This window comes from Equus przewalskii, chromosome 18 (genome assembly GCF_037783145.1).
Source record: "Equus przewalskii isolate Varuska chromosome 18, EquPr2, whole genome shotgun sequence".
Classification (NCBI taxonomy): domain Eukaryota; kingdom Metazoa; phylum Chordata; class Mammalia; order Perissodactyla; family Equidae; genus Equus; species Equus przewalskii.
The window spans coordinates 32,203,920-32,231,770 of NC_091848.1; the positions used below are offsets into that span (position 1 = coordinate 32,203,920).

Here is a 27,851-nt window from a genome sequence, read left to right on the forward strand (position 1 = left end):
AGATGGTTTCTAGCTTATGTCTTCTCCATAACTGAACATTCCAAGTATCCGGACAGCCACTGGCCTGCCTCCTTCCCCAAAGCACTAGTGACCCCACTCCACTTGTATTCTGCCCTCAATGGTCTGTGACGCTCCTGGGTGTGCAGCCCCAAACCTGATCTGCTGGGCCCTCTCAGCCACAGGAAGACGTCAGGCATCATAAGAGCCTTGCATCCCTTTCCCTCTATCCCCACAATGTCACACACACATATACACATGCATGCATGCACACCCATACATGTACACACATGCACAATCCCAGCAGGAGCCCTGGTCACACTTCCATTAGATCCAATGGTAACATTTGCTTCACCATCACTTTCCATGACATTTCTCTTCCCTTTAACCTGCTCTTTGGGAGGCCTATTGCTAATTTCTTCTAGCCCTGTGGCCAAGACTCCATCTCTTATCCCAGATGTCATTCACAAAGCTTAGTGTGTGGTTTACAATATTTTCAATTACTACTAAAATATTTGATGACATGCTTATGTTAAGAGTGAAAAGGAGTTTTATGGAAGACTATTTTTTAATATTTATCAAGTAAAATACATTTACAGTAATCACACCTAACATTCATTGAATGCTTGCCATGTACCAAACACTGTTATAAGTTGTTTAACTTGAATCATTTCCTGTCATTGACTCCATAAGAAAAATACTTTTACTGTCACCACTTTATTCTACTTCTAGAAATTGTTCTTAAAGAAATAATTTTGGCTATATTCAAAATGCATGTATGCAAATATTTATCACAGCATAGTTCAAACTGAATATATCCAATATGACGGAATACTATGCATCCATTATATATCAAATTTTTCAGGAATATTTAGTAATGTGAAAAACGTAATCAAAAATTAAGTGAAAAACAAGATACAAAATTTTATATGCAACATGAGCCCAATATTATGTATGGAGGCATAAATTAGAAAAAGAAGAAGAAATACAGCAATATACAGTGACTGTCCCGAAGTGGGAGAATTCTTTGCTTTATTCACTAGTCTGTATCGTCTAATATTCCACAATAAACATGCTTTAATGTCATAATCTGAAAAAGTAAATGTCATTAAAAGTATATTTTGCTATAGCATAATTTCTTTAAGCTTTACTTAACATCTCTGTGCTAGAGCCGAAGTCTCTTGCTCGCCCCACTGGGAACTTCACAGTGTCAATCTCTTTGGCTGAGCCCATGAGCTACAAGTTAATATTATGCCAAACATAAGGAGATGCAAACGTAACGCAACTTTATTCCAATTATACAGGAAATATCCAAATAAAGAACCTGTGCACCTCACTTGATGGCAGGAAATGAATCCTCACGAAGGATTCACCAAACTTCCGAACTGCCTGGAGCAGTGGAAACTTAGCGGCCATGTATTAGGCCTTCTCTTTTCTGCCAGGATGTTTCCTTCTTCCGGGATTTTTCGTCTCAGCGATGTTTTGTTTGTTTCCTCCCCACCAGCCCCTGCCTCTCCCAGATCCGATTGGCCCCGGTCCTGTTTGAAGCCTGCCCGGGGTCCTCCAGATAGACTCCCCTTCCTCTGATCTTGCCAGGCAGAGCAGGGCAGCCCGCCAGAGATCCTGGGTCCGTGGTGGCACCGGAAGCACCACCGATTTCCGTCGCTGCCAGAAAGCTTCCGCAAACAGGTGGTTCCGTGACAAAAGCTGCTTCTTTCTCTGGGGGAAGAAAAATAAAAGTAAATGCAAAATCTTTCATCCAGTTGCAGGCAGTAATGGACATTCCTCTTCCACATCAGCCATTATTTCTGGACATGAAAGGAGCATGGATTTGTAGTCACCCCAAATCCGGACCCGAGGCCAGGCTCTACACCCGGCTGGGGCTAAGAACTTTACAGCAGCTAGTGGAAGAGTAAAAGCATACAAAATGTGTTCATAAGTGAACATAAATCTGGCACCCAGATCTTGGTTTCTGATACCATTCTCCAATAAAAGGAGCCAGAGCTCCTTGGGAAAAAATGGCTGATTCCAGGCCTAGGGCAGCAAATGTACCAGATAAGCATGGAGCCTCTTTTAGTTCCGAAAAGTAAGAAGTGTTCAAAAAAAACGAAACAAAAACAAACAGCACAATGATGGAGGTACATCAAAGGGTGCTGGAGCAACTGAGAGAGCTCCCAAAGGCCAAAGGTAAACAAAGTGAGCAAGGAAATTTAAAAATTGGACTTGGATTATAACCCAAAGTATAAAAGAACTATCCATGAGTCCACAATGATATAAAGAAAGGATAGAGTCAATAAGTAAATGGGGGGAAAGGGACCAATCTCTTATGCAGAAGAATTCAAATAGTTTATGTAGATACTGGCCCCTCGAGGAGAGTTACGTAGCTCCCCACTCCTTAAGTGTGGCCTGCTCATAGTGACTTCCTTCCAAAGAGTACAGCATGGGACAAGGGAAAAAAGAATAACTTTGCAGTGGAGAACACTGACAAACACCACCCCAGCCAGGGGATCAAGGTCAACATCAACAGTGATAAATCATGTAGATAGTATGTACCCTTCATATGACGAGATGAGAACGGCATTTTACCTCTGTGATGGTCCCCCCCAAAACTCATAATTCCAGTCTAAAAATGAGAAAAAAAACATTAGGCAAATCCCAACAGAGGGAAATTCAACTAGATTCCTAACCGGTACTCCTCAAAACTGTCAAGGTCATCAAAAACAGGGAAAGTCTGAGAAACTGCCATAGCGAAGAGGAGTCTAAGGAGACATGAGAACTAAATATAATGTGATATCCTGGAACCAATAAAGACCAGTGGGTTAAAACTAAGAAAACCTGAATAAAATAGAGTCTTCAGTTAATAGCAATGTGTAAATATTGCTTCGTTAGTTGTGATAAATGTGCCATATTAACGCCAGATGTTAACAATGAGGGAAACTGGGTTTGGGGCATATGGGAACTCTCTGTACTATTTTCACAATTTTTCTGTAAATAGAGAACTATTCTAAAATAAAAAGTTCATTTTCAAAAAGCAGTGTGAATACAATGTGTTTGTTACAGTAATTGGGAACTGCCTGTTTTAAATTTATAGCATCCCTGCTTTTGTTTATCACCCTGTTAAAATAATTGAAGCCACCTTGATGGCGATGTCAGAGTTGAGAGCTAGACCGAGGGTATAAACTGGCTTGGGCTGTACGAAAACACCCTTGGTTTACTGAGATAACTCTGCCCCCTAGTGGCTCAATATTTAATCTACGTTTTTTGGCAAAGGACAGCCTTCATGCTCTAGTCACTTGTGATGTTTTAAAGTCTAGACAAGAGTCAAGATATACTTAGACACTTTGATCTTCTAGGACCACACTCCCCTTTGTTCATCTACACAGGCCTTTACCCTCCTGAGTGGTCTCTGAAGAAAGACACATCCGTGTGAGGGAACAAGCTGGTGGGAATGTAACCAGCATGGCAGGCAGGAGGGCAGTTTGACGGTATGAATGGGAAGCCTCAAAAATATTTATATACCTTCACCAAGTAATTTCACTTTTGGAAATTATTTCCCAGGAAATAAGGCAAGTTACAGAAAAATATTTAAAATACAAAAAAGTTACATATAACAGTGAAAAGTTAGATACAAGTGTTTAACAATCAGAGAATTGTGGAAGGAAGGAGGGAGGGAAGAAGGGAAGGAAAGCCTTATCCATATAATGGACTCTTATGCAGTCAATAAAGCCATGTCTGATAGAGATGGTTCAACATCCACAAATCAATCAATATAATACACCACATTCATAAAGTGAGGCAGAAAAATCACATGATCATCTCAAGACATGCAGAGAAGGCATTTGACAAGATCCAACATCTATTTGCGATAAAAACTCTCAATAACATGGATATAGAAGGAAAGTACCTCAACGTAATGAAGCCCATATATGACAAACCCACAGCCAACATCATATTTAACTATGAAAAACTGAAAGTCATCCTCCTGAGAACAGGAACAAGACAAGGGTGTCCACTCTCACCCTCCTATTCAACATAGTACTAAAGGTTTTGGCCAGAGCAATTAGGCAAGAAAAAGAAATAAGAGGTATCCAAATTGGAAAGGAAGAAGTAAAACTCTTGCTGTTTGTGGATGACATGATATAGAAAAGCCTAAAGAATCCATCAGAAAACTATTAGAAATAATCAACAGCTATGTAAATTTGCAGGGTACAAAGTCAACTTACAAAAATCAGTTGCATTTCTGTACAGTAATAGTGAACTAGCAGAAAGAGAAGTCAAGAATACAATCCCATTTACAATCGCAACAAAAAGAATAAAATATATAGGAATAAATTTAACCAAGGAGGTGAAAGACCCATACATGAAAACTATAAGATATTATTGAAAGAAATTGAAGAAAACATAAATAAATGGAAAGATATTCCATGCTTATGGATTGGAAGAACAAATATAGCTAAAATGTCCATATTACCTAAAGCAATCTATGGCTTCAATGCAATCCCAATCAGAATCCCAATGACATTTCTCATGGAAATAGAACAAAGAATACTAAAATTTATATGGAACAACAAAAGACCCAAAACAGCCAAAGCAATCCTGAGAAAAAAAGAACACAGCTGGAGGCATCACAATCCCTGACTTCAAAATATACTGCAAAGCTATAGTAATCAAAACAGCATGGTACTTGCAGAAAAACAGACACACAGATCAGAATTGAAATCCCAGAAACAAAACGACACATCTGTGGACAGCTAATCTTTGACAAAGGAGGCAGGAACATATAATGGAGAAAGGAAAGCCTCCTCAATAAATGGTGTTGGGAAAACTGGACAGCCGTGTGTAAAAGAATGAAAGTAGACCATTATCTTACACCATACACAGAAATTAACTCAAAATAGATTAAAGACTTGAATGTAAGACCTGAAACCCTAAAACTCCTAGGAGAAAATATAGGCAGTACACTCTTTGACATTGGTCTCAGCAACATCTTTTCCAATACCATGTCTACTCAGGCAAGGGAAACAAAAGAAAAACAAATAGGACTACATCAGACTACAAAGCTTCTGCAAGGCAAAGGAAACCATGAACAAAATGAAAAAACCTACGAACTGGGAGAAAATATTTGCAAATCATACATCTGATAAGGGGTTAATTTCCAAAATATATAAAGAATTCATATAAGTCAACAACCAAAAAACAAACAACTCAATCAAAAAATAGGCAAAAGATATGAACAGATATTTTTCCAAAGAAGATATACAGATGGTCAACAGGCACATGAAAAGATGTTCAACATCACTAATTATCAGAGAAATGCAATTCCAAACTGCAATGAGATATCACCTTACACCGGTCAGAATGGCTATAAGTAACAAGACAAAAAATGGCAAATGTTGGAGAGGATGTGGAGAAAAGGGAACCCTCATACACTGCTGGTGGGAATGCAAACTGGTGCAGCCACTATGGAAAACAGTATGGAGAGTCCTCAAAAAATTAAAAATAGAAATACCATATGATTCAGCTATCCCACTATGGGTATTTATCCAAAGAACTTGAAGTCAACAATACAAAGAGATTTATGCACCCCTGTATTCATGGCAGCATTATTCACAATAGCCAAGATGTGGAAGCAACTCAAGTGTCCATCCGCTGCTGATTGGATAAAGAAGATGTGGTGTATATATACAATGGAATACTACTCAGCCATAAAAAAGACAGAATCATCCCATTGGCAACAACATGGATGGACCCTGAGGGTATAATGTTAAGTAAAATAAGCCAGACAGAGAAAGACAAGCACTGTATGATTTCACTCATATGTAGAAGATAAATAAATACATGGATAAGGAGAACAGATTAGTGGTTTCCAGAGGGGAAGGGGTGGGAGGGAGGTATAAAGGGGTAAAGGTGCATACATGTATGATGATGGATAAAAATTAGACTATTAAGGGTGAGCAATATGCAGTCTATACAGAAACTGATAAATAATAATGTACACCTGAAATTACACAACATTATAACCATTATGACCTCAATAAAATAACTGAAAAAAAACCCACAGGAGATCTTAAAAGTTCTCATCAAAACAAAAAATAAATAAATAAAATGCGGAATGCAGAGACACCTAGAAAAAAATAAAATAAAGACATGCCTAAGAATATTTAATGACATGATTAAACTATTCACGATATAATGTTTAGTAAAACTATAAACAGTGTGATCAAAACTTTAGGGAATAACATAGATGAACGTACATATTTACGTATACACACAAACAATGACACCATATTTCTTGGGTCACCGTATGAAGAAAATGTAACTTTTTTTAATCTAGATCTGATTTTTATTTTAGTCCCTCATTTTGCCTGACGGCAGAAAATGAATCTAGTCAACTACGAGTTCTCTCAGTCACCTCAGGGTACTCCTGAGCATTTTTGTTTAAACAGTCAATCAAGGATTCTCTCTTCCCTCTTCCTTCCAGTTAGATTGGCGTCTATGCTCACCGGATTCTGGTGTCACAGAGTGAGGAACGGCTGGTCTTTTGCCGTCCGCTGTCCTTCACTGGCATCAGCTGAGCCATCGCTTGTCTTTGCTTCTCTGGTCATAATGCATATAGTAGGCTTCTCTCCTTTGAGCCCTGTGGGGCCACCACAGGTTTTACCTCAGCCTTCTCTCAGTCCTTCACCATCTTTGGGACAAGTAAACTCGAGGGCACTCCTGAGCCTCCTGGGCCACAGGCAATGTGGGGTATGGTCTCTGGCTAGACTTGCCCTTCCTTGCTCATTTCTTCGCCGGTCCTGCTGTGACAAGGACTTCTCTGTCAGTGTCACTGCCCCCTCAGATTTCTCCAGGGATCAAGACACAGCTCTGTGCTTGAGGTCCCCATCCCCACCACTCTGGGACTTCCATCAGTCCGCAGGGGATGGGAGTGTCTCTAAGACCTACTCCAACACCAAACCCAACCATACTTCACAAATCTCACTTTCCTCAGCTGTGAAATTTGTATCAAATACGTGGCAGGAAAACTGGCTCTTACATCATTCATTCTCCCAAAGCCTATTATTTTTAAAATGAAATTTAGCTTTTGTACACAAAAGTCAGACTTGAGACTCAGAAATCCTCTTCTCTCAATAATGTCTCTTCCAGGAATTTCAAGTCTGTTTAGAAAACTCAAGTGTTGATAATTGTCTCATTTCTTTCCCTTTGCATTCTGCTGTAACTTTACCCTGAGTGCACACAGAAAAGTCTTGCTGGTGATGAAACAATCAGAGGAAGGATGGAAGTAAAAAGGAATGAATATATACAGGCATACCTCATTTATTGCACTTCACTTTATTGCTCTTCACAGATATGCAAAAAATAGATTTTATTTTTTATAAGACCCTCCACTAGCAAAAAGATTATGACTTACTGAAGGCTCGGATGATGGTTAGCATTTTTTAGCAATAAAATATTTTTTAATCAAAGAATATACATTTTTTTAGGCATAATGCTATTGCACACTTAACAGACTACAGTAAAATGTAAACATAACTATTATATGTACTGGAAACCAAAAAATTCGTGTGACTCACTTTATTGTGATATTTGCTTTATTGTAGTGGTCTGGAACTGAATCCACAATATCTCTGAGGTATGCCTGTATACACACAAACACACATATATACACGCATATAAGCATACATAGTTATATAAAGAATAGAGAAATCAAATCAACAGGGGCCGGCTCCATGGCCGAGTGGTTAAGCTCGCGCGCTCCACTGCGGCGGCCCAGGGTTCGGATCCTGGGCGGGGACATGGCACCGCTAGTCAGGCCACGTTGAGATGGCGTCCCACATCCCACAACTAAAAGGACCTGCCACTAAGATATACAACTATGTACGGGGGCGGGGGTTGAGGAGATAAAGCAGAAAAAAAAAAAAAAGATTGGCAACAGTCGTTAGCCCAGGTGCCAATCTTTAAAACAAAAAAAAGGAAATCAATTCAACAAAAGATTTTAGTGGTTGTCTATGCATTATTTTTTCTTTTTTGTAATTTTCCATATTTTCTATATTCCTGGAAGGAACATGTTTTATATCATCAGAAAAAGAAAATTACATACAAAAAGGGAAAGAAGAAGGTCGCTGACTCCCAGTATCCGCACCCCCAGTGAAGGAGGAAGGGTAGGAGACGCACGTCTTCTGTTGGCCACACCCAAAGCTCTCCTTCATCAGTGTCTGTGCGACTTGATCTCTGACCCTACTGACCACTCTCTTCTTGCAACCCTCTTTCCTCAGCTTTCAGAGCCCCAAGCTCTCTTAGCTCTTTTTCTAGTTCTCTAATCCACCAAAAACCTAGACCTCAAGTCTGAGTCTGATACTTTAATGGAAGGAGACTTTGGGGATTGTGGGAGGGGAAGAGGGTAATTTGTCTGTGGGAGTAATGTCAAAATTTGTGGCCAGAGAACGGACTGCGGTAAAATAAAGATGACCACAGATTTACTTGGATCTAACAGGCTCTGTGACTGCTTTAACCAACACAGCAGAAGTGACAGTAAAGGCTCAGGCCTTAACAGACCAGCAACTTCCACGTCCTGCCACGTGGAACCTTTTCTACAGGAGCCCTGAGCCACCACATGAAAAGCGATCTCGTCTGAGAATTCTGTGCTGTAAGGAGCCCAAGCTAACCAAGTGGATACGCAATTTGAAGAGAGAGATGATGAAATGGTTGTTGTTCTAAACCATTAAGTCTGGGCAGTTGTTATGCTGCAATAGATCATTAGAACAGCTTCCTCCCAATAAAGTGGGGTTAATACCGTAGCTACGGAGGAGCAGCTGTAGTGAAGATGGTGTAGCGGTAGAAAACTTTTTCCTTTTTCCCTTCTAGGTTCTTCAGCTGGTCTAATAATCGAATTGACATGAGACAGATTAACAGAAGAAAAACAAATTTTGTATATATGGGAGCCCCATAAAAATATGAGACTCCTCCGCAGTCAGGTAATTGAAACTGACATACCGTCCTGAACTAAGGAGAAGTAGGTAGGGATCTGGGGCTTCACAGGGGAGGAAGACAATTCACAGGAGGCTGAGAAGAGCAGAGGTTTGGTGCACAAATGTCTGCCATGCCATGCAGATATGTCTTTCAAATATAAAAAGTTATTTTTGTTAATCGTCCTCTTCCTGACACAGGCCCCCTATGTAAATTATTTTAGGCAGTTGAGGGGGAGGTAAAAAGTTGTTCCTGAGTTTGCTGGGCTGAGTTTTATTGTCTTCAGCTCAAAATAATCCACATGCCAAAGTGACACATTCTAGAGTGGGGAATTCTGCTCCCCCTCAGTTGCAACAAGATTCAATTTTAAATATCTTCATAATAGGTTCCAGAATTACTATGGGGGAGGGGGCCATTTTTTTAGGAAAATACCTTGAGATGCCAATTGAGAGTAGAAGGTGAGGGGCCAGCCTGATGGCGCAGCGGTTAAGTTCGCACGTTCCACTTCTTGGCAGCCCAGGGTTCACTGGTTCGGATCCCAGGTGCAGACATGGTACCTCTCAGCAAGCCATGCTGTGGTAGGTGTCCTACATATAAAGTAGAGGAAGATGGGCATGGATGTTAGCTCAGAGCCAGTCTTCCTCAGCAAAAAGAGGAGGACTGGCAGTAGTTAGCTCAGGGCTAATCTTCCTCAAAAAAAAAAAAAATGTAGAAGGTGAGATCCTAAGGGGATAAGTTGGCACAGAGAAATAAAATGATATAACTAAACCACTTTGAATTTTAAATGGACAGGAATTTGGAGGAGGGGAAGAGCAGAGAATAGAGAAGTAAGTAGATATAAGAAGAAGTAGATGTAGGGAAGAAGTAGATAGAAAAGAAGAGAAATGGAGGAGGGGCTAGCACCTTGGCAGGAGACCAGAGCCCAAGTCGCAGAAATGACTGAGACTTTTGAAGAACATGGGCATCTAACAAATTTGATTTGGTTGCATATCCATGACAAAAATCTCTCCATTTCTCCAGAACTTCCATCAAATTTGCTACCAGTAGAGATACCTTTTATGACTTAAAAAAAATTTTGATGGAAATTAAGAAAAACGTCTGAGTACCACCCACACGTATGTTGACTTGGTTGAGAACAGGGACAATAGGTGCCAATTCTTACACTGAATTAATTCAGAATAGTGCTCCCCAACCAGGGGTGATTTTGCCCCCATAGGGAACATTTGGCAATGTCTGGAGACATTTTTGATCGTCATGACTGGGGCAGGGCAGCTACTGGCATGGAGTGGGCAGAGGGCAGAGATGCTGCCAAATTTCCTACAATATACAAGACAGCCACCCACAATAAAGAATTGTTCAGCCTAAAATGTCAACACTGCCAAAGTTGAGAAATCCTGATTTAGAGGAAACAAAAGATCTGAGTCAGACGTGAGAACCTCAGCCTCCTACAGAATTGTAGAAATCTTGGGGAAGACAGACATTGGACTTTCCACAGTCCATGGAATGAGGTTTGAATCGATCTCATCGAAATCATCAGCGCAAGGTGGTTCTAGTTAACACCTGGGTTGTGGCACTGAATAGGAAAAAAATGAATAAGTTAAAGTTCTAATTGCAAGTAACAGAAACTAACTCTGAAGAGACTGAGCAGGAAAGGAATGTATTAAGCAACAGTGGGCGGCCCACAGAATCTCTGGAAAGGCTGGAGAATGTGACCTGGAGGCTATGCAGGAAGGGAAAACTCATAAAAGCATAGTGCAGAACTGGCTTATGAAGATGTCAGTGCTCCCGACACTGGCAGAGACACTGCTGGAATGAAGGAAGTATGGATGTACTAGCCACCACGGTAGAATAGAAGCTTCAAAAGAGGAAAGAAAAATGAAACTATATCAAAAAAGTTCATTTTTAAAAGCATATAAATATCTTTCAGCCTTAAAACTAGAAAATGAAAATTCATCCATTTACGCTTAAAACTTCAGAGCCATCTTTGACCCCATAATCATAATCCAAATCAGAACTCATTTGGATAATTACAATGTCCTCCTAACTCGGCTCTCTGCTTCCAGTCTCCACCTTAAACCAATCCTGCCCTGGTTGGTAGATGACCCTCCTTTTGGATCATGGTACTTCCCCACAAAGAAATTATGTTTAAGTTCTTTTGCCACAAGAAAAATATGCAAACATAACTCAACATCCTCAATCCCCTCTATGATCTGTTCTGAACCTATTTTCCAGTTTCTCTCCCACTGCTTTTCCAGGTAAATGGTTTGCATACTGAGCCCTAAATACACCCTACACATCTAAATTACTGTATGACCTTGAGAAAGTTCATATATGTCTCTGATCTCATAAAAGTAAAAAATGGAAATCATATTATCTACACTGCCCACTGGTAGAACTGTTAGCCCTTGGGGCAGACGGGTAGGGGGATAGAATATTCCTCTACCCTCTAGTTTCTCCTGCCTGGTCTAAAAATTAAATTGACACAAGACAGAATAACAGGAGAAAAGCAAACAAATTTAATAACACATAAACCTTGGAGAAAGCCAGGAAAACTGAGTAACTTGCCAAAATAACTGAAGCCACCACCTTAAATACTATGTTCAGCTAAAGACAAAGGAGGATGTTGGGGGTAGTGGTTTGGGACTTCAAACAAGAGGAGGGCAATTCACAAGGAGATGGAGAAGCAAATGTTTGGTAAACAAATGTTTGCCATGCCTTGCAAAGACAGTGAGATGTGGAGATGACTCTGATCAAATGGGCCTCACTAGGTTCCTCCCTGTCTACCACACCTAGTTCATATTATACTAGGGTTACCTATGGTATCATCTCCTTCCTGAAACAGGCCTTCTGTCTTCCATTCTTTCAGGCAGTTAGGGGGAATGTCAAAGTTTCTTCCTGAGTCTTTTGTTCTTAAAAATAACCAAGGCAAGGGAACAGATTTTGGGGTGGTAAATTCCAATCCCCTATATCCTAAACCCAATGTCCTGAGGTAACAAGGGTGCGCACTAGAGCAGAATCTTTCTCACACCTTTTTTCCTGATGCAGTAGGATTAATTTCCAAGTCTAACCCTTTATCAAACAGATCTCTAAGTTGCAACCTACCTTCTAGAAGGCTGGGCCTCACGATAGTCTTTTCTTCTAGGGCTCTTATAACACCAGGCTCTCTTAACAGTTCCATGGAACACTCCTGAAAGTTGAAGACACTTAAATCTCCTTTAACCTCTCTGCAGGGAGCATATATTTTAATGGAGCAGGTGTGAATCTCAAACTGCGAACTCAGGTATGTGAAAACTATTGCATTTCCTTAAATCAACTGAATTTTTTTTTTAAGATTGGCACATGAACTAACATCTGTTGCCAATCTCTTTTTTTTTTTCTTTTCTTCTTCTTCTCCCCATAGCCCCCCAATACATAGTTGTATATTGTAGTTGTGGTCCTTCTGGTTGTGCTACGTGAGATGCCACCTCAGCATGGCCTGATGAGGGGTGCCAAGTCCACGCCCAGGATCCGAACTGGTGAAACCCTGGGCCACCGAAGTGAAGCACGTGCACTCAACCACTTGGCCACAGGGCCAGCCCAAATCAACTGAATTTTAACTCCAGAACCTCATTTAACTGGCTTCTGGGAGATTCAGCCACTGCCAATCTGGTGGTTCTCCTGTTATGAAGAGTAAAATAAAATTAGATTACTCTCCCATTATGGAGAATAAAATAAAAATAGGTTTCATGGTGTTTTAGAAACAGATGAGCATAGGTTACAAAGTAATCTAAAACTATAAGTTCAATGGAAATATAGATAGTAATACACAACCAGAAGAAAATATCTCATTCCAGGAGAAAAATAACATTAGTGCAGCTAATGCTTACAATGGCAGAGATAGGACGTCTCAACAAGTCTCCATGTCTTCCTGTGTAGTTTCCAGCTTTACTTGTGGTTATGTTGGCCATATGACTAGGCCCTGGCCAATAGGATGTGGGCAGAAATCTTTGACCTTATTAACCACTCTCACAGTCGTCACTCTCAAGCCATTTCTATTCTAGCCATTAAAAATCATCCCTGACAATCCTCTGTGCTCTCCAAAGTGACCTTGGAGGCCATATGCTTCAGAAGGCATAGGCTCAAGTGGGAAGCAACCTGGGTCTCCGAGTCTCCAGCCTTCAGGCGAGCCCCCCAAAGCACATCGGACCGTCATGTGAGAAGGATGTAACTCTGTATTGTGATTAAGTCCTTGAGATTTGGGAGTTTATTTTCTACAGCAGCCTATCCCATCCTCTGTCGGCTAAAACAATTATTAAGTGCTTACTATATGCCAGGCACTGCTCTAAATGCCTCACACATATTAACTCATTTTATAAGGAGAAAGACACATCAACACATATTATGATGTCATGGTAATAGAATGATGCATAAGTACAAACCTAAAATGGTCACTGAACCCCAAATTTACCACACACATCCTTATAGTTTCTTCCCTCATCATTTCTGCTTGTCTAAATCTCGCCTATTCCCAAGGAAGGACAAAATGGCTAACCGGGTAGAGCAAAGGGGACAAAGGAAGAAGGGGTTCTAATTTGTGTTTGTTTTATATACATATGTAAACCCAATCCTGCTTGTTAAGAACTTCTTGGGTGCTGTGCATTCCTCTCATCTCTCCTACTGGTATAACCTGGTAAATGGATCACCGTGAGCAGATTCATTTTGACTTCTCTGAATGCAAGCGCCACTGCTCCTTAGGTGGGTCTCCAGACTGGGAGATGGTTAGACTTCCCTCTCCCGGTGGTGTTTGTGAGCTGGATTTGGATTACAGCAGTTGTAGCAGGCTGCTGCCTCAACTGCTCATCTCAGCACTTCCTACCACGGAGGAAACTTAAGACCACTCGAAGTGTGAGGGGCAAGGAGACTGTCAACAGCTTGCAAGGCTGTGGGAGCTGGTCCCTCTGCCAGGTACCAGTTCAACCTACTCTTGCTGAGGAGGTTGCTAGCAAGCTGGAAAGGAGATTGGTACAGATACTATGCAGAATGACTTAAGGGCCAGTATATATTTCATTTCTTGGACAGGCCAAGTTTGAGAATAGGGAGGAGGTAGAGGATATGTTTTTAGTCTAAAAGGGAAACAAAGAGGAAATGTTCCAAAGCATAGAGCAAAAATACCTGCACACTGGAGGAGAAGGTCTCAGAACCTGGGGAGTAGGCAAAAGAGATACTTCTGCAGACTTCAGGCATAACATTGGCCCAAAAGATGAGACAGTCATATAAGTGGTCAGAGATACAGGAAACTTCAAAACAAAGAAAAAACTCAATAGCAAAAGTTTTCAGTGATGGAAAGGTAGAAATGGAGTGAGGAAAAGAAGTGGTGTGTTGGTCAAGCATATATATGCATAACAGTGGTATGCTGGTAAAAGTTTAACTGGCTCTCCAAAAAAAAGTATACATATATATGCATACGTTCATTATAAATTTTACTGTGAATAAATGCTGATAATTTTGATGACCATTTCAGCAAAGAACTTGCTCAAATCATTGGCCTATGAGTTTAGATCTGCTATGATATTGATATTTTCCTATACATTAACAAGTAAGAGAAAGGTAAAACAATGAAAATGTATGTCAGAACTTAAGGCATGATGACGTGCATGACTCTTTCCTGAGTCAGATCATAGTTTTCAAATAGTGGAAGAATATTTCCACAATTTTCTGTGCTATTCACAATGGAACAATCACAGACACAACACACGTTCAAATTTAACCTGTAGTATTACCATTTTCTCCATCACTTTCTTAAGACTAAACAATCAACAAAACAATCAATCAAGCCCTGGTTTGTAGTGTTTGCTGATGTCTATGGTGTAAATACTCCCACCATAACTGACTTCAAGTGACCAACAAGGTATCACCGAACACAGAGTTGGGAAGAGAAGCACGATAGCACGTTGCTATATAGTATTTCCACAACACAGATATAATAAACCTAAATAACCATGTGCATAGAAAATGGTCTTTGTAATCAGTGATCATAGCTAACCTCTGGACTTCCTCAAATTCCTGTCCTCGTGACCCCTTTGAACCTGGATGTGTTTTTTCTGATCATTCTTAGGCTGAACCTTTGGTAGGGCTGAGGCCCCCTCAGAGTTCTGAATCTCTCTCAACTAGAGGAGGAGTACTTTTCCTCTTTCTAGTTTCTAGGAATCTCTACCCCCCGACTTTCACTTCTCTGAGGTCCTCCTTCTCCTCCAGGCCTCCTAACAAAATCCTGACACCAGACTTAGTTTTCAGAGAAAGATTTCACCAGACGAGCCTTTGAATTCTCCACACTTCTTTCCCGCTAACATCCCTGAGGCAGGGAAATTACAATAGCTGCCTACCTTTTCAATGGGGGAAGGAAAAGAGAAGTCTGCGGGGGGAAAAAATCCATAAAATCAGTTTCAAAAATGTATCTCACCTTGGTCATTTGTACAGCTGAAACAAGGCTTCAGTTTGAATGTTTACAAGGAGTCACATTTTCTCAGCCAACAAAGTATCTGACTAGCCGTCCTCAATGCGGTTTTTTCTAATTACTAAAATACATGTGAAAACAATAAAAATGTGAAAATTTATAACAGTGAGAAAAACCTCTAGCCAGAATCATGGAAGAATTACCACTAAGTACAAGATCTGTACAGCAGATTTAAAGATCTTAGCCATCAGTCAATACATACTTTGCCACATAAAACGAAGAAAACCCCCTGGCCTGGAAGAACAAGGAAGAAATAAAGACGAAGCCTGTGAAAAAATATTGTAGAAAGGAATGGAAAGTGATATTCTATGTAAAGGGTAGCATAGGGCCTAGCACGTTAAATGAGTGTCCACTGGTAAGAGAAATCACAGTAGTCATTATAATGGGAAGATCCAGAGAAAGATCGTGTCCGTAACTTTATTATCTATGAGTTCATTCATGATGGGGACAAGGAAAAATTTTAGACAATAATTTTGCATTCTTAATATAATGAAAAAAGCTTGACCTCTAAAATACAGACACAGAAAGCAATAAAGGTAAGTAAAGAAAATATTTTAAGATTTACAATGCAAGACTAAATTTAAAAACTACCTAGAGGGCAAGAAAAAGCCACATTGCCACTGCAGAAAATGAAATTTGTGACTTGGAATACAAACTTGAGATTTCTTTTTAGATTGCAGGAAAAAAAGGACAAAGGTATAAAACGCATTAAAAATAAGAAAATGGAGTGTGAAGAAGAGGTGAGAGCGACCCCTGGGCTGACCAAAGGCCACACACTGCTGCATCTCCACATCCAGCACCACTGTCCCAACGTCGCCAACACGCCCAAGGGAAAGGCTGAAGGGGATGCTAAGGAAGACAAAGGCAAGACAAAGCCAAGGCAAAGGACGAACCACAGAGGAGATCTACAAGATTCTCTGCTAAACCTGCTCCTCCAAAGCCAGAGCTCAAGCCTAAAAAAGCCCCTGAAAAGAAAGGAGAGAAGGTACCCAAAGGGAAAAAGGGGAAGGCTGATGCTGGCAAGGATGGGAATAACACTGCAGGAAATGGAGATGCCAAAACAGACCAGGCACAGAAAGCTGGAGGTGCTGGAGATGCCAAGTGAAGAGTGTGTATTTTTGATAACTGTGTACTTCTGGTGACTGTACAGTTTGAAATACTAATTTTTATCAAGTTTTATAAAAATGCAGAATTTTGTTTTACTTTTTTTTTTAAGCTATGTTGTTAGCACATGGAACGCTTCATTGTTGTTTTTTGGGGAAGGTCATATGTCACTAATAGAATGTCTCCAAAGCTGGATCGACATGGGGGAAAAAACAGCTTTCCCTTCTAGTTTTGAGAGACCTTCCTCTTGGTTCCCAGGAGGGATCTCTTGACGTTGACGCACATGAGCCACCTTGGTACTGGTGGCGTGGAAAAACTAAAATTCGTGTTGATGTCCTCTTCACCCTCTCCGCCTTCAGCATGTAACTGACTCCCTTAAACCCAGAGACCTCTTGAGACCTGAGCCCCCAAAATTGGTTACTGGTATGTCAGGCAATCTGGACTGTCCAGTGTCACCATTGAGATGGCATCCCTCAAAAGAGCAGCAGTTGCTTTTTTAGATTGTGGATCTTCAGATTGATAATTCTGCCATTTTCATTTCATTTCCTGAAAGTCAGGGTGGGCTTGTGAAAAGATGTTAAACAACATACTAATTGTGAAATGTCAACCCTCACTCTAAACGTTCTCTGTTCAGAGCATCACATGAAGACTTCGTCGGTTTTTATAGTGGCTTTCTGATTTTGGTAGTCCATTGGAGAAGGGAGTTTGAAGGTTGTTGTATACTGTTAACGATTGTCTGCCCATGTCCTAGCTGAAATATCATGATTGTTTATGAAAAGTATCTGTAATAAAGCTGGATACAGTTTGGCTTGGGAAAAAAAGAGAAAAGGATAAATATGAAGAACAAAGATTAGAAACATAATTTTAAAACTCCAGCTATTCCCAGGTGTGGCTGGGCTGGATAAACTTGATACTTTGTGACCAGAAACCAGGCAAGCAAAGGGTTACTGAAAATCTGATCCGTAGCTAAACACTGTCTGTCAAGTGTTTCCAGACAAGGAGAAAATGAAATGCGCTGTTTTTCAGAAGTTGATGTCCTTGTTTTTGCAGATGCTGCCATCCTACGGTGAAACTTACATGGTTGCAGCAGGACCCCTGCAAATTGCTCCAGCTCTAAATGGCACGTTGCATTAAAGCTGTTATGTACTGGCATTGAACCCATTAAGTAATGGCCTGCACACGTGCCCTGATAAGGCCCAGTTGTTACACAGTTGTAACATATCTGCTGCACTCTGGCATATAAAACCTCCAACTGCACTAAGCTAGGGGCGGGGCCCCGCTTTGGCAGCTAGTCCTGGTGTTCTCCATTGCTTGTGCAAGCAATAAACCTTTTTTCTTTACCCACTTCAGCCTTGGTTGTGCTTTTCTGTTCTACTCTCTAAAGGAGACAGACCCATTGAGCTCGAATTACAACTTCACGTGCACACACACTGATACACACATACACACACCCTTTCTCTCCCTAGTATCACAGAGAGATCAGTCAAAAGAATTTAAACGGAGCTATGTAGTAGGTAGAATAAAGTCCTCCACAAAGTCTGCATTAATCCCTGGAACCTGTGTGTTTGGCAAACGGGCATTAAGGATACAGATGGAATTAAGTTGTTGATCAGGTGACTTTAAAATAGGACGATTATCCTGGATTATCTGGGTGGACCCAATGTAACCACAGGGGTCCCTAAAAGTGGAAGAGTAAGGCGGAAGAATTAGTGTCAGAGTGTTGCAATCTGAGAAAGAGTCGACCAGCTATTGCTGGCTTTGAAGACACAAATGAGCCAGAAGCCAAGGAACGTGGGCAGCCTCTAAAAGCTGGAAAAAGCAGAAAAATGGATTCTCCCCTGGAGGCCCCTGAAAGGTCCTAGCACTGTAGACACTTGGCTTTTAGCCCAGTGAGATGCATTTACTTCTGACCTCTAGAACTATAAATAATAAGTTTGCTTTGTTTTAAGCCGTTATGGCTGGGGTAATTTATAACAGCAGCAATAGGAATCTAATACAGCTGGAATGAGTTCTCCACAGCACACAGGTTATTTGCCTTTCATATTCATCTTCTGCTCCTCCTTCACATTAATAAGACTGCCTTTGTCTCAGATGCATTTTATTTTCCCTCATGTTTTTTTACAAGAAACGTGATACATTTTTACATTTTTATAATGAAAACGTTCAAACACATAGAAAGTGAACAGAAAAGTATAATGAACGCTTATGTACCTACCACCCAGCTTCCACAGTTATCAGCATTTTGCATTCTTGTTTCATCTCATTTCCACCCACTTCAACACTCCCCACTCAATTGTCTTTTATAGATTTATGTAAAATGTACCTACACATATCAGAAATGTGAAAGGCATGAATCTTAGCTGTACATTTTGACAAATGGATACATCCATGTAACCCAGACTCCTATCACATGAACATTTCCATCTCCCCGGAAAGTTCCTCACTGTTCCTTTCCCACTTCCAACACCTATTTTCCCTGTTCTAGAACATCACATAAATGAAATCAGATAGAATGTCCTCTTTTGAGTTCAGCATGTCTGTTAGACTCATTCATGTTGCTACATGTATCAGCAGTTCATTCCTGTTCGTTGTTGACTTGTATTTCCCTGTATAAATTTGCTTCTCCATTTTCTTACTGATGAACATTTGATTAGGTTCCAGTTTCTGGCTATTGCGAATAACGCTGCTATGAACATTCTTGTGCAAGCCTTTTTGTACATATGTGTTTTTATCTCTTTTGGATAAATCCCTAAGAGTGGAATTGCTGGACCAAAGGGAATGTGTACATCGAACTTCGTAAAACATGCCAAATATTTTTCAGTGGTTGTACCATTTTACATTCCTCCCAGCCGTGTCTAAGAGTTCTGGTTGCTCTGCACACTCACCGAACTTGGTATTGTCAGTTTTTGTAATTCCAGCAGTTTCAGTGAAGATACAGTGCTATCTCCTTGTGGTCTTAATTTGCATTTCCCTGATGACTAATAACATTGAGCACTTGGTTGATGTGTTCTTTGACTATTTATATATATATATATATATATATATATATATATATATATATATATGTCTTCTTTTGTGCAGTGTTTGAATTTTTTCCCCATTTTTAAATGGGTTGTGTCTTAGTCCTTTGGGTTGTTATAACAAAATACCATAAACTGGGTAGCTTGTGAAGAACACAAATTCACGTCTCACAGTTCTAGAGGCTGGGAAGTCCAAGATCGAGGTGCCAGCATGGTCTTGTTCTGGTCAGTGAGAGTCTGCTTCCTGGTTCATTTACGGATGTCTTCTCCCTGTAACCTTGCATGGTGGAAGGGGCTAGGGAACTCTGTGGGGTCTCTTTTATCAAAGGATGAATCCCATTCATGAGGGCTCTACCCACATGACTTAAGCACTTCCCAAAAGTCTCACCTCCTAATATCATTACATTGGGCATTAGGATTTCAACATATGAGTTTTGGAGGGACACAAAAATTCAAACCATACTAGGTTGTTTATCCTAATACTGAGTTGTAAGAGTTTCTTTTATACTCTGGATATGAGTCCTTTGTCAGATATATATTCTAAAAATATTTTCTCCCAATTTGAGGTTTGCCTATTCATTTTCTCAGCGGTGTTATTTGATGAGCAGTAGCATTTTAGTTTGATGAAGTCCAATTTACCAATTTTTTTATTTTATGGTACTACTTTCTGTGACCTAAGAAATCTCTGCCTACTCCAAAGTTGAAAATTATTCTTCAAAATTTTCTTCCAGAAGTTTTATAGCTTTTACTTTTACATTTAGGGCTATGTGTTTTACAATTTACAATTTAATTATACAATTTTTTGGTATGTATACTAGTTTTTATACATGATATAAAAATACTAAATTTTGTATATGGCATGTGTGTGGTATCTTTTTGCCATATGGATATCCAATTGTTCAAGCGCCAGTCATTAAAAAGACTTCTTCCTCCATTGAATAGCTTTGGTGCTTTTGTTAAAAACCAATTGACTCCACCAATGGAGATCTATTTCCGACCCCTCTATTCTGGTCCACCGATCTGTTTGTCTTTAGCCCAATACTACATTGTCTTGATTATAAGAGTTTTACATTAAGTCTTGAGGTCAGGTAGTTATAAATGCTCCAGCTTGGTTCTTCGTTTTGGACATTCTAGGCTCTTTGCATTTCTACATAAATTTTAGAATATTTTGATAATTTATACAATAAATGCCTGCTGAGATTACGTTGGAAATGGGTTGAATATATAATCTACTAATTTCCCCCACTAACTTGGGGAAAATTGGTATCTTAACAATATTGAGTCTACTAGTCCACGGACACAGCACATCTCTCCACTTATTTGTCTTCTTTAATTTTTCTCAGGAGTACTTTGCAGTTTTCTGTGTTTAGGATTTGTATATCTTTTGTTAAATTTATCTTAATTTTATATATATAAATATATAAATATGTATGTATACACCTATGTATGTGTGAGTGTATATGTATATTGTGTGTATATATATATATATATATATATATATATATTGCTACTAAGAATGGAATCTTTTTCATTTAATTTTCAGGTTGTATTAGTTTCCTGTGGCTACTATAACAATTGGCCAAAACTGGGTGACTTAAGACAATGGAAATTTATTCTCTCACAGTTCTGGAGGTCCAAAGTAAATGACCAGTATCATGAGGATGAAATTAAAGTGTCAGCAGAGCTGCACTACCAGTGGACATAGAGAATTTGTTCCTTGACTACTCCATCTGCTGATGGTCACCAGCATTCCTTGGCTTGTGGCTGCCATCACTCCAGAGTCTACCTCTGTCTTTGCATTGTCTTCTCCTGCGTGTATGTGTGAAATCCCCCTCTTAAAAGAATACACATGATGGCATTTAGGACCCACCTGGGTAATCTAGAATACTCTCCCCATCTCAAGATGCTTAACTCAATAACATCTGCAAAGACTCTTTTGCCAAACAAGTAACATTTACAAATTCCAAGTATTAGGACCTGATATCTACACAGGTGTTTTTGGAAGTTTATAGAAACACAATTTTTAAAAAATATTGGCTTGTATTCTGAGACTCTCCTTAACTAATTATTCCTAGCAGTTTATCTTTTTGATTGATTTCGTAGGATTTTCCAATGTAAACAATCATGTCATCTGAAAATGTTATGCCTTATATTGCTTTTTCTTGAATTATTGCATGCATGTAATAATTTTAGTCTTAAAATATAAACATTATAAAATAATGTGGATTTAATCACTTACAATTTAAAACTCTTGCACGGTTTCACAAAGGTTCATGTGACTCAGTTTCACCTTTATAGAGACAACTCTCAAGTCTGTATCGCAAACCTTACCTCCCTCTGGAATTCCAGGACTTAATTTCTAATGCCTCATAGATTTTTCCACTCAGATAACTAGTTAGTATCTCAGGATTAATCATCAACCCAAAGCCAGCATTGTCACCTCCCCTCCAAATTAGCTTTCTTATGTCTGTGACTGGCACTGGCACTACCAGTTCACTACAGTTTGAAACCCCCATCCTCTTTGATTCCTCTCCCTAATTCTGCACTTAGTTTTCCATTGCTTTAAATACTCAAATATCCTTTCATGTGATCTCTCGCTTCTATCCCCATTGCTATATTTTGATTCAGATCCCTTTCCCTTGACTTTCTTAATAGTCCCTCAGCTGGTCTTCCTGACCCTCAGTTTCTCTTTTCACAAATTCATCCTTTTCTGTTTTTCCGGAATTATTTTTCTTAAGCCCACTTGATCATGCTATAGTTCTGCCCTGTAGCAGAACTGCTACCTTTTACTTGGTCCTCAGCGTGTACTCCTTCCCATCTTTATCTTTTTATATATGTGTCTATCTCCCTAACAAGACCATGGTTACTTGAGAGTAGGGACTGGATTTTACTCTTTTTTTTTTTTTTTATCCTCAGGCCAGAATTCACAGGAAATGATTTAGAAATGTTTGCTGATGAAGATTATGCCATGCTTTTCTGAGCAGGAGGGAGAGTTTGATAATGATGATGGTGCAAATAGGTGTGACTTAGCAAGTTTCCCTCCCCAGGAAACCACAGAGGAAGAGTGTAGTGTCCAGAAACTTGGGCATCTCCCAAGATGAAGAATTTTGTAAAAGCTTCTATTGTAAAAATTTACATATAAAACTTAAGAAAACAAATCCAACTATTTCAATTTCCATTAATGTCTCCCATATCTCCTTTTCTGGAGATAGCTGATTCATTGAAAACTCTGAAAAGTTTCCTCTTGCACCAGAAGATGGAAAAACATCCTTACTGCCAGAGCTAGGCGATTCAGTGCCAAGAAGGCTGTGTGAACACCGTGTGCTTAGATCTTCACTAACTAAGCACTCAAGGCCTAAGTTTCTTTGTTTTGTCAACTCCTCACAAATTTATTGGTTCTTTGTCTAAAAAGTATAAAAGGTGCTGCCTTTGATCATCTCTTCAGGTTCTGTTCCTATGAGACCTCCATATACACAAATTAAATTTGCTTTTTTTTTTCCTTCTGTTAATCTGTCTTGTGTCAATTTAATACCTAGACCAGCCAAAAGAATTCAAGAGTGGTGACGGGGAATTTCCCCCTCCCCAAAAACATCCACTTCTTTAAGTAAATAATACAGATGTTAACAAATTCAGAGTATAAAAGGGTTTATGATAAAACTAAGTCTTCCCTCCACTCATGACCCACCATCCTCAAGTCCTTCCCCAGCCCCTGCCTGGGAAGGAAAAACACTCCTCCTCTTTGTCTACTCTCTGAGTACTCTACTTCACTTCTGACAGTTCTGGTCACCAAACGTGCAAAGGGTGAGCTGATACCCCTACACCAAGCAATTCTCAGACTCTCCAAATACCAGCTGGGTGTCCTGCAATTCAATCCCATTCTGAGACTATCTACTTGGAGACAGCATCAGACCCCACAGGTTAAGGGCTCAGTCCCACAAGACTGGTCCCCTTCCTTATTTCAGACTCCAAGCACAAGTCCAGGTTGTTACCTGTACCTCTGACCAACCAGCTATAAATCAGAGGTTCCCATGAGCCCCTCCTCAGGTTCAATTTACTAGAGTGGCTCACAAACTCAGGAAAACAGTTTACTTACTAGATTACCAGTTTATTACAAAGGATATGAATTAAGAGCCAGATGAAGAGAAACATAGGGTGAGGTCCAGAAGGGTCCCAAGCACAGGAGCTTCAGTCCCCTTAGAATTTGGGTGTGCCATCCTCTAAGCACATGGATGCATTCTTGTTCACCAACCTCGAAGCTTTCTGAGCCTCATCCTTTTGTGTTTTTATGGAGGCTTCATTACTTAGGTATAATTGACTAAATAACTGGCCATTGATGATTTACTCAACCTCCAGCCTCTCCCTGCCTCCTCAGAGGTGGGGGTGTGGAGAGTCGTGCTGAAATATCCAATCCTCTAGTCTCATGACTGGTTCCCCTGGCAACCAGCCCCCATCCTCAGAGGCTTTCCAAAAGTCGCCCCATTAACATAAACTCAGGTGTGGTTGAAAGGGACTTGTTATGAATAAGTAGTCCTTCTTTTCACCTCTATCACTTTGGAGCAATGTCTAGAGGACAAAAAACACATAGTCTAAGAATAGATGCCCCTTTTGCTCTAATCACTTAGAAAAATACAAGAGTTTTGGGAGCTGTGGGCCAGGAAAGGGGACTAAGACCAAACATGTATTTCTTATTATAAATCACAATATTATACTGCACTTCACTAGGGCTGATCAACTCAAATACTTTCCTGGGTCAGGCATGTAAGATGAATAACATGGATGTTTTTGTTGCATGTGCCATCTTCAATTGTATTCTTTCGACACCACATAATTTACTCCCATAGTTATGTTCTTTACTTCTGCAAAGCTTCATGATATATAGCAATTGATGTACTCTTCAATTTCAGGAAGACTTGAGGAAAGAATGTGAACTGCTGGAGAGGACAAGCATGTCTGAAGGATAGAACCTATTTGGCTCTTTGTTGCAACTGATTTTTTTGCATGTAAGAATCAAGGATTGATGTTGTCAGAGCTGGTATTTTAAGAGAAAATAGAATTTTTTTAATGTGAAATTTCTTGGTTTTGACAAATCCAATAGTATTCTTAAAACACTGGATAGCCCAACATAAGCCAAATAAAATAGGACTGCAGGCTGAATTTGGACCAATGGTAGTAGTTTTATCACACAATATTCTGTGCTTTTTTTCTCATGTGATACTACATATTGGAGATTGTTCCTTATCAGGACAAAGAAATCTAACTCATAGGCTTTCTTGGCCAATATGAATATAACTTATTTAGCTCCTATCTGTGGACATTTATGTTACTAAATTAATTAAACAAAGAAGGCCATTAGTTTGAGGTGGTCTAATGCCTTGGCAGCCCACCAAGCAAACCAAACCCTAAGCTTGTAAATGTCTCAAGGTTAAGAAATTGAAACCTGAGACAGCTAATTACAAATAGCCAACCAGGTTTTCCCAAATAAGGCAACCACTTAAGCTATAGCTAATCAAATAATTTCCTTGCTTCACTTCCTGTCTTTTCTGCAAAAATCTTGCACCTAGCTCCTGTGGGTGGAGCACTCCTAACCACTTTAGCTTGAAACTGCCTGACTTGAATGAAGTTTTGGTCAAATAAACTCTTAAAATTTTTAATATGCCTCAGTTTATCTTTTAATCATGTTGAATCCAACCTTTTGCTATTTCATACAATGCAGAAATACACACCATCCTGCATACATCCTTGCACATACATGAGAGTGATTCAGTAGGATAAACGCCTAGAGGTAGAATTGCAAAAGAAGGGTTTTGTAGGGCCAGCTGGGCGGCATAGTGTTTAAGTTCGCTGGTTCAGAGCCCGGGTGCGGACCTATGCAATGCTTATCAAGCCATGCTGTGGCAGGCATCCTACATATAAAGTAGAGGAAGATGGACATGGATGTTAGCTCAGGGCCAGTCTTCCTCAGCAAAAAGAGGAGGACTGGCGGGGGATGTTAGCTCAGGGATAATCTTCCTCAAAAAGAAGGGCTTTGTAAAATGTAAGGATAACCCAGATATGAAAGGGGTTGCTATTATCTGGTTTCTCTCTCTCTCTCTTTTTTTTTTTTCTAAAACATCCAGGAAGTAACAGTAACAAAGGAAATTTTTGTACAACTCTACAATCCTGGAAAGATCTACAGTTTGCACAGGTCGCTATAGCAAGTTCCTATCTAGACCTGCCATGAAAATAGGCACCACAATAAATATAATAAAGAAAATTCCCAGAGTCCTGAATTTGGGGAGTTTACTCCCAATGGCTGGGTCTGTACTTGCTGGTGTTGTGAATAGATGGATACTGACTTAGGATTTTGATGATTAATGGAAAAGGAATTTTCCTCACACTTTGCATGTGTGGGGGGTGGTGCCCTTGAAGAGAAGGAGGGGCACAGGACCCTTTGATTTTGGTCCTGGCTATGCCACGAATTGACTTCTTTGCCTTTCACAGGGCCCATCCCTTTTATGGGCCCTAGTTTCCTGATAAAACATAAAATGATAAGAGTTGGAAGGGAAAAAGGTATTTAAAGCCATACAAGCGACTTAGATTACAGAAAGAGAAAATGAAGTTAGACAAAGGAAGGGGCCCAGGACCTCTGAGAGCTGGCACCCTTCATCATAGAGAGGTTTGGGAGAGGAGGAGGAACCAGCAAAAGAGGCTGGGCAGCAGCAGCTCCAGGAGAGAAAGGAGAATGTGATGGCCTGAAAGTGAAGAAAGGAAAGCTGACTCCGGAGGAGAGTGCTGGGCACCCAACATTCTGAGCTGAATGCTGACAGGTCTGTGACCACTGGCAATATGCAATTGTTGGAGACTTGACACAGGCCATTTGAACAAATTAAGAGCCAGATGAAAGCCAGCTAAAGAGTGAATGAACCAAATCACTTTTGATGCCTTTATAAACTGCATGAGGTTATTCCAAACCCATAGCTGGGCTAATTGATCTAAGCCTCTTGCAGCTCTGACCTTCAGAGACTCTAAAGCATTTAACCTGCCTATGACTCCTCCTCCTGTCTCCCAAGACTGTTGTGAAGATGAAAGCACTTTGTAAACAAAGACGCAGATGGAGAGGGTGGGATAAAGGAGCAAGCGTTGTTTTTCATTATTTTATTACTCTATTACTCAGTTGGGATTTGCTAGGCTCCTTCTGCTCCCTCAATACCTAAATTTTCTTAATTAGGTACCACCCAGTGAGAATTTATCAATCTGAATTTCACGTCCTTCACCCTACGTATCCCTGCTCAACCCTTCACCCCTCGACTCTCCAAGTCTTTAACTTGGGAGGCTCGAATTCAGAATTACCACCCACAAAAAGGGCAGGGCGGGCTGCGGGGAAGGGAACTACACTGGTCCTCTCTAGTGGCTCTGAGCGCATGCTCCAGTCCTCCGCGGACCGTTTGTGCTGCCCGCCTAGGAAGGGCGGGGTGGTGGTTTGCCTGACGGACTGAGTACGGGTGCCGGGCCGGCTCTCGCGGAAGTCCGTGCGCCATTGAGAGCGCCGCAGTGGCTGCTCTGTGCCCTTGTTGCCGAGGGCCTCTTCCTGGGTCATTCCTGGAGCAGAAGCCTGACTGGGGCTGACACCGGGGCTCCCGCGTGGCCGTCTCGGCGCCTGTGTGACCTCCTTGCCGGCGGGATGTGGCGACTTCGCCGGGTCGCCGTGGCCTGGTAAGTGCGGGCACTGACTTTCTGGGGCCTCCGGAAAACCGGGTTGTCCCATCACTACCTCCTGAATGTGCAGATTTTAACTCTCAGCCTAGGTGGAGGGCGGTGGAGCATTCCGGGATATTTTTGAGGATCTGGAGTGACAGGAGCCGTGGCTGGGCTTACCTGAGGTGCCGGCTCCAGTGCTGGCCCTGTCCCTGTTCTGTGCCACGCGAAGATTCTGGGCGCCTTTGAGTCTTGGCCAGTCTCTATTGTCCTTTTGTCCCTGCCCCTTTCACCCTTCTGTCCTTGCTGTTATCTCTGTCTCTAGTTGCTTCTTGGTTTTGCCTTCTTCCTCCCCGGTCTCTGCTTCTATCCGTGTGTCACCGTCTCTGCGTCTCTCTTAACTCTCACAGTCTTTATCTTCTCCTTCCACGCCAGGCGTACATTGCTCTTGCAGGTCCTCTCACTCTTCTCCTGGGGTGAAAGGGACTCTGTTTCTTTCCCTAGTCCGCTGCGTGAACGTGATTTGGAGTCAGATCTGGAGCAGTGACGCATACGGTGTCAGAGATGGTGATTAGAGATACCCTCTTGATAGCAGC

At 40.7% G+C, this 27,851-nt stretch overlaps 1 protein-coding gene, 1 long non-coding RNA gene and 1 pseudogene across 5 annotated transcripts in view; 2 read left to right on the forward strand and 1 right to left on the reverse strand.

The window, feature by feature from the left end:
- Nucleotides 1-531: 531 nt before the first annotated feature.
- On the reverse strand, nt 532-27,762 carry LOC139077021 (uncharacterized). Its single transcript, XR_011529149.1, has 3 exons — nt 27,436-27,762; nt 9,397-9,551; nt 532-1,716 (listed from the first exon to the last, which is right to left on the reverse strand). It is a non-coding gene; the product is annotated as an uncharacterized lncRNA (long non-coding RNA).
- Nucleotides 16,180-16,659, forward strand: LOC103560767 (non-histone chromosomal protein HMG-17 pseudogene; annotated as a pseudogene).
- OPA1 (OPA1 mitochondrial dynamin like GTPase) overlaps nt 26,733-27,851 on the forward strand; it is an 84,795-nt gene continuing 83,676 nt past the window's right edge. The window contains exon 1 of one of the 4 annotated variants that reach the window (XM_008534895.2): nt 26,733-27,273. In XM_008534895.2, the coding sequence (XP_008533117.1) occupies nt 27,242-27,273 (32 nt within the window). In that variant the 5' untranslated portion in view covers nt 26,733-27,241. The remainder of the gene's footprint in view (nt 27,274-27,851) is intronic. The other 3 variants (XM_008534879.2, XM_008534887.2, XM_008534869.2) reach the window with 3 other exon arrangements.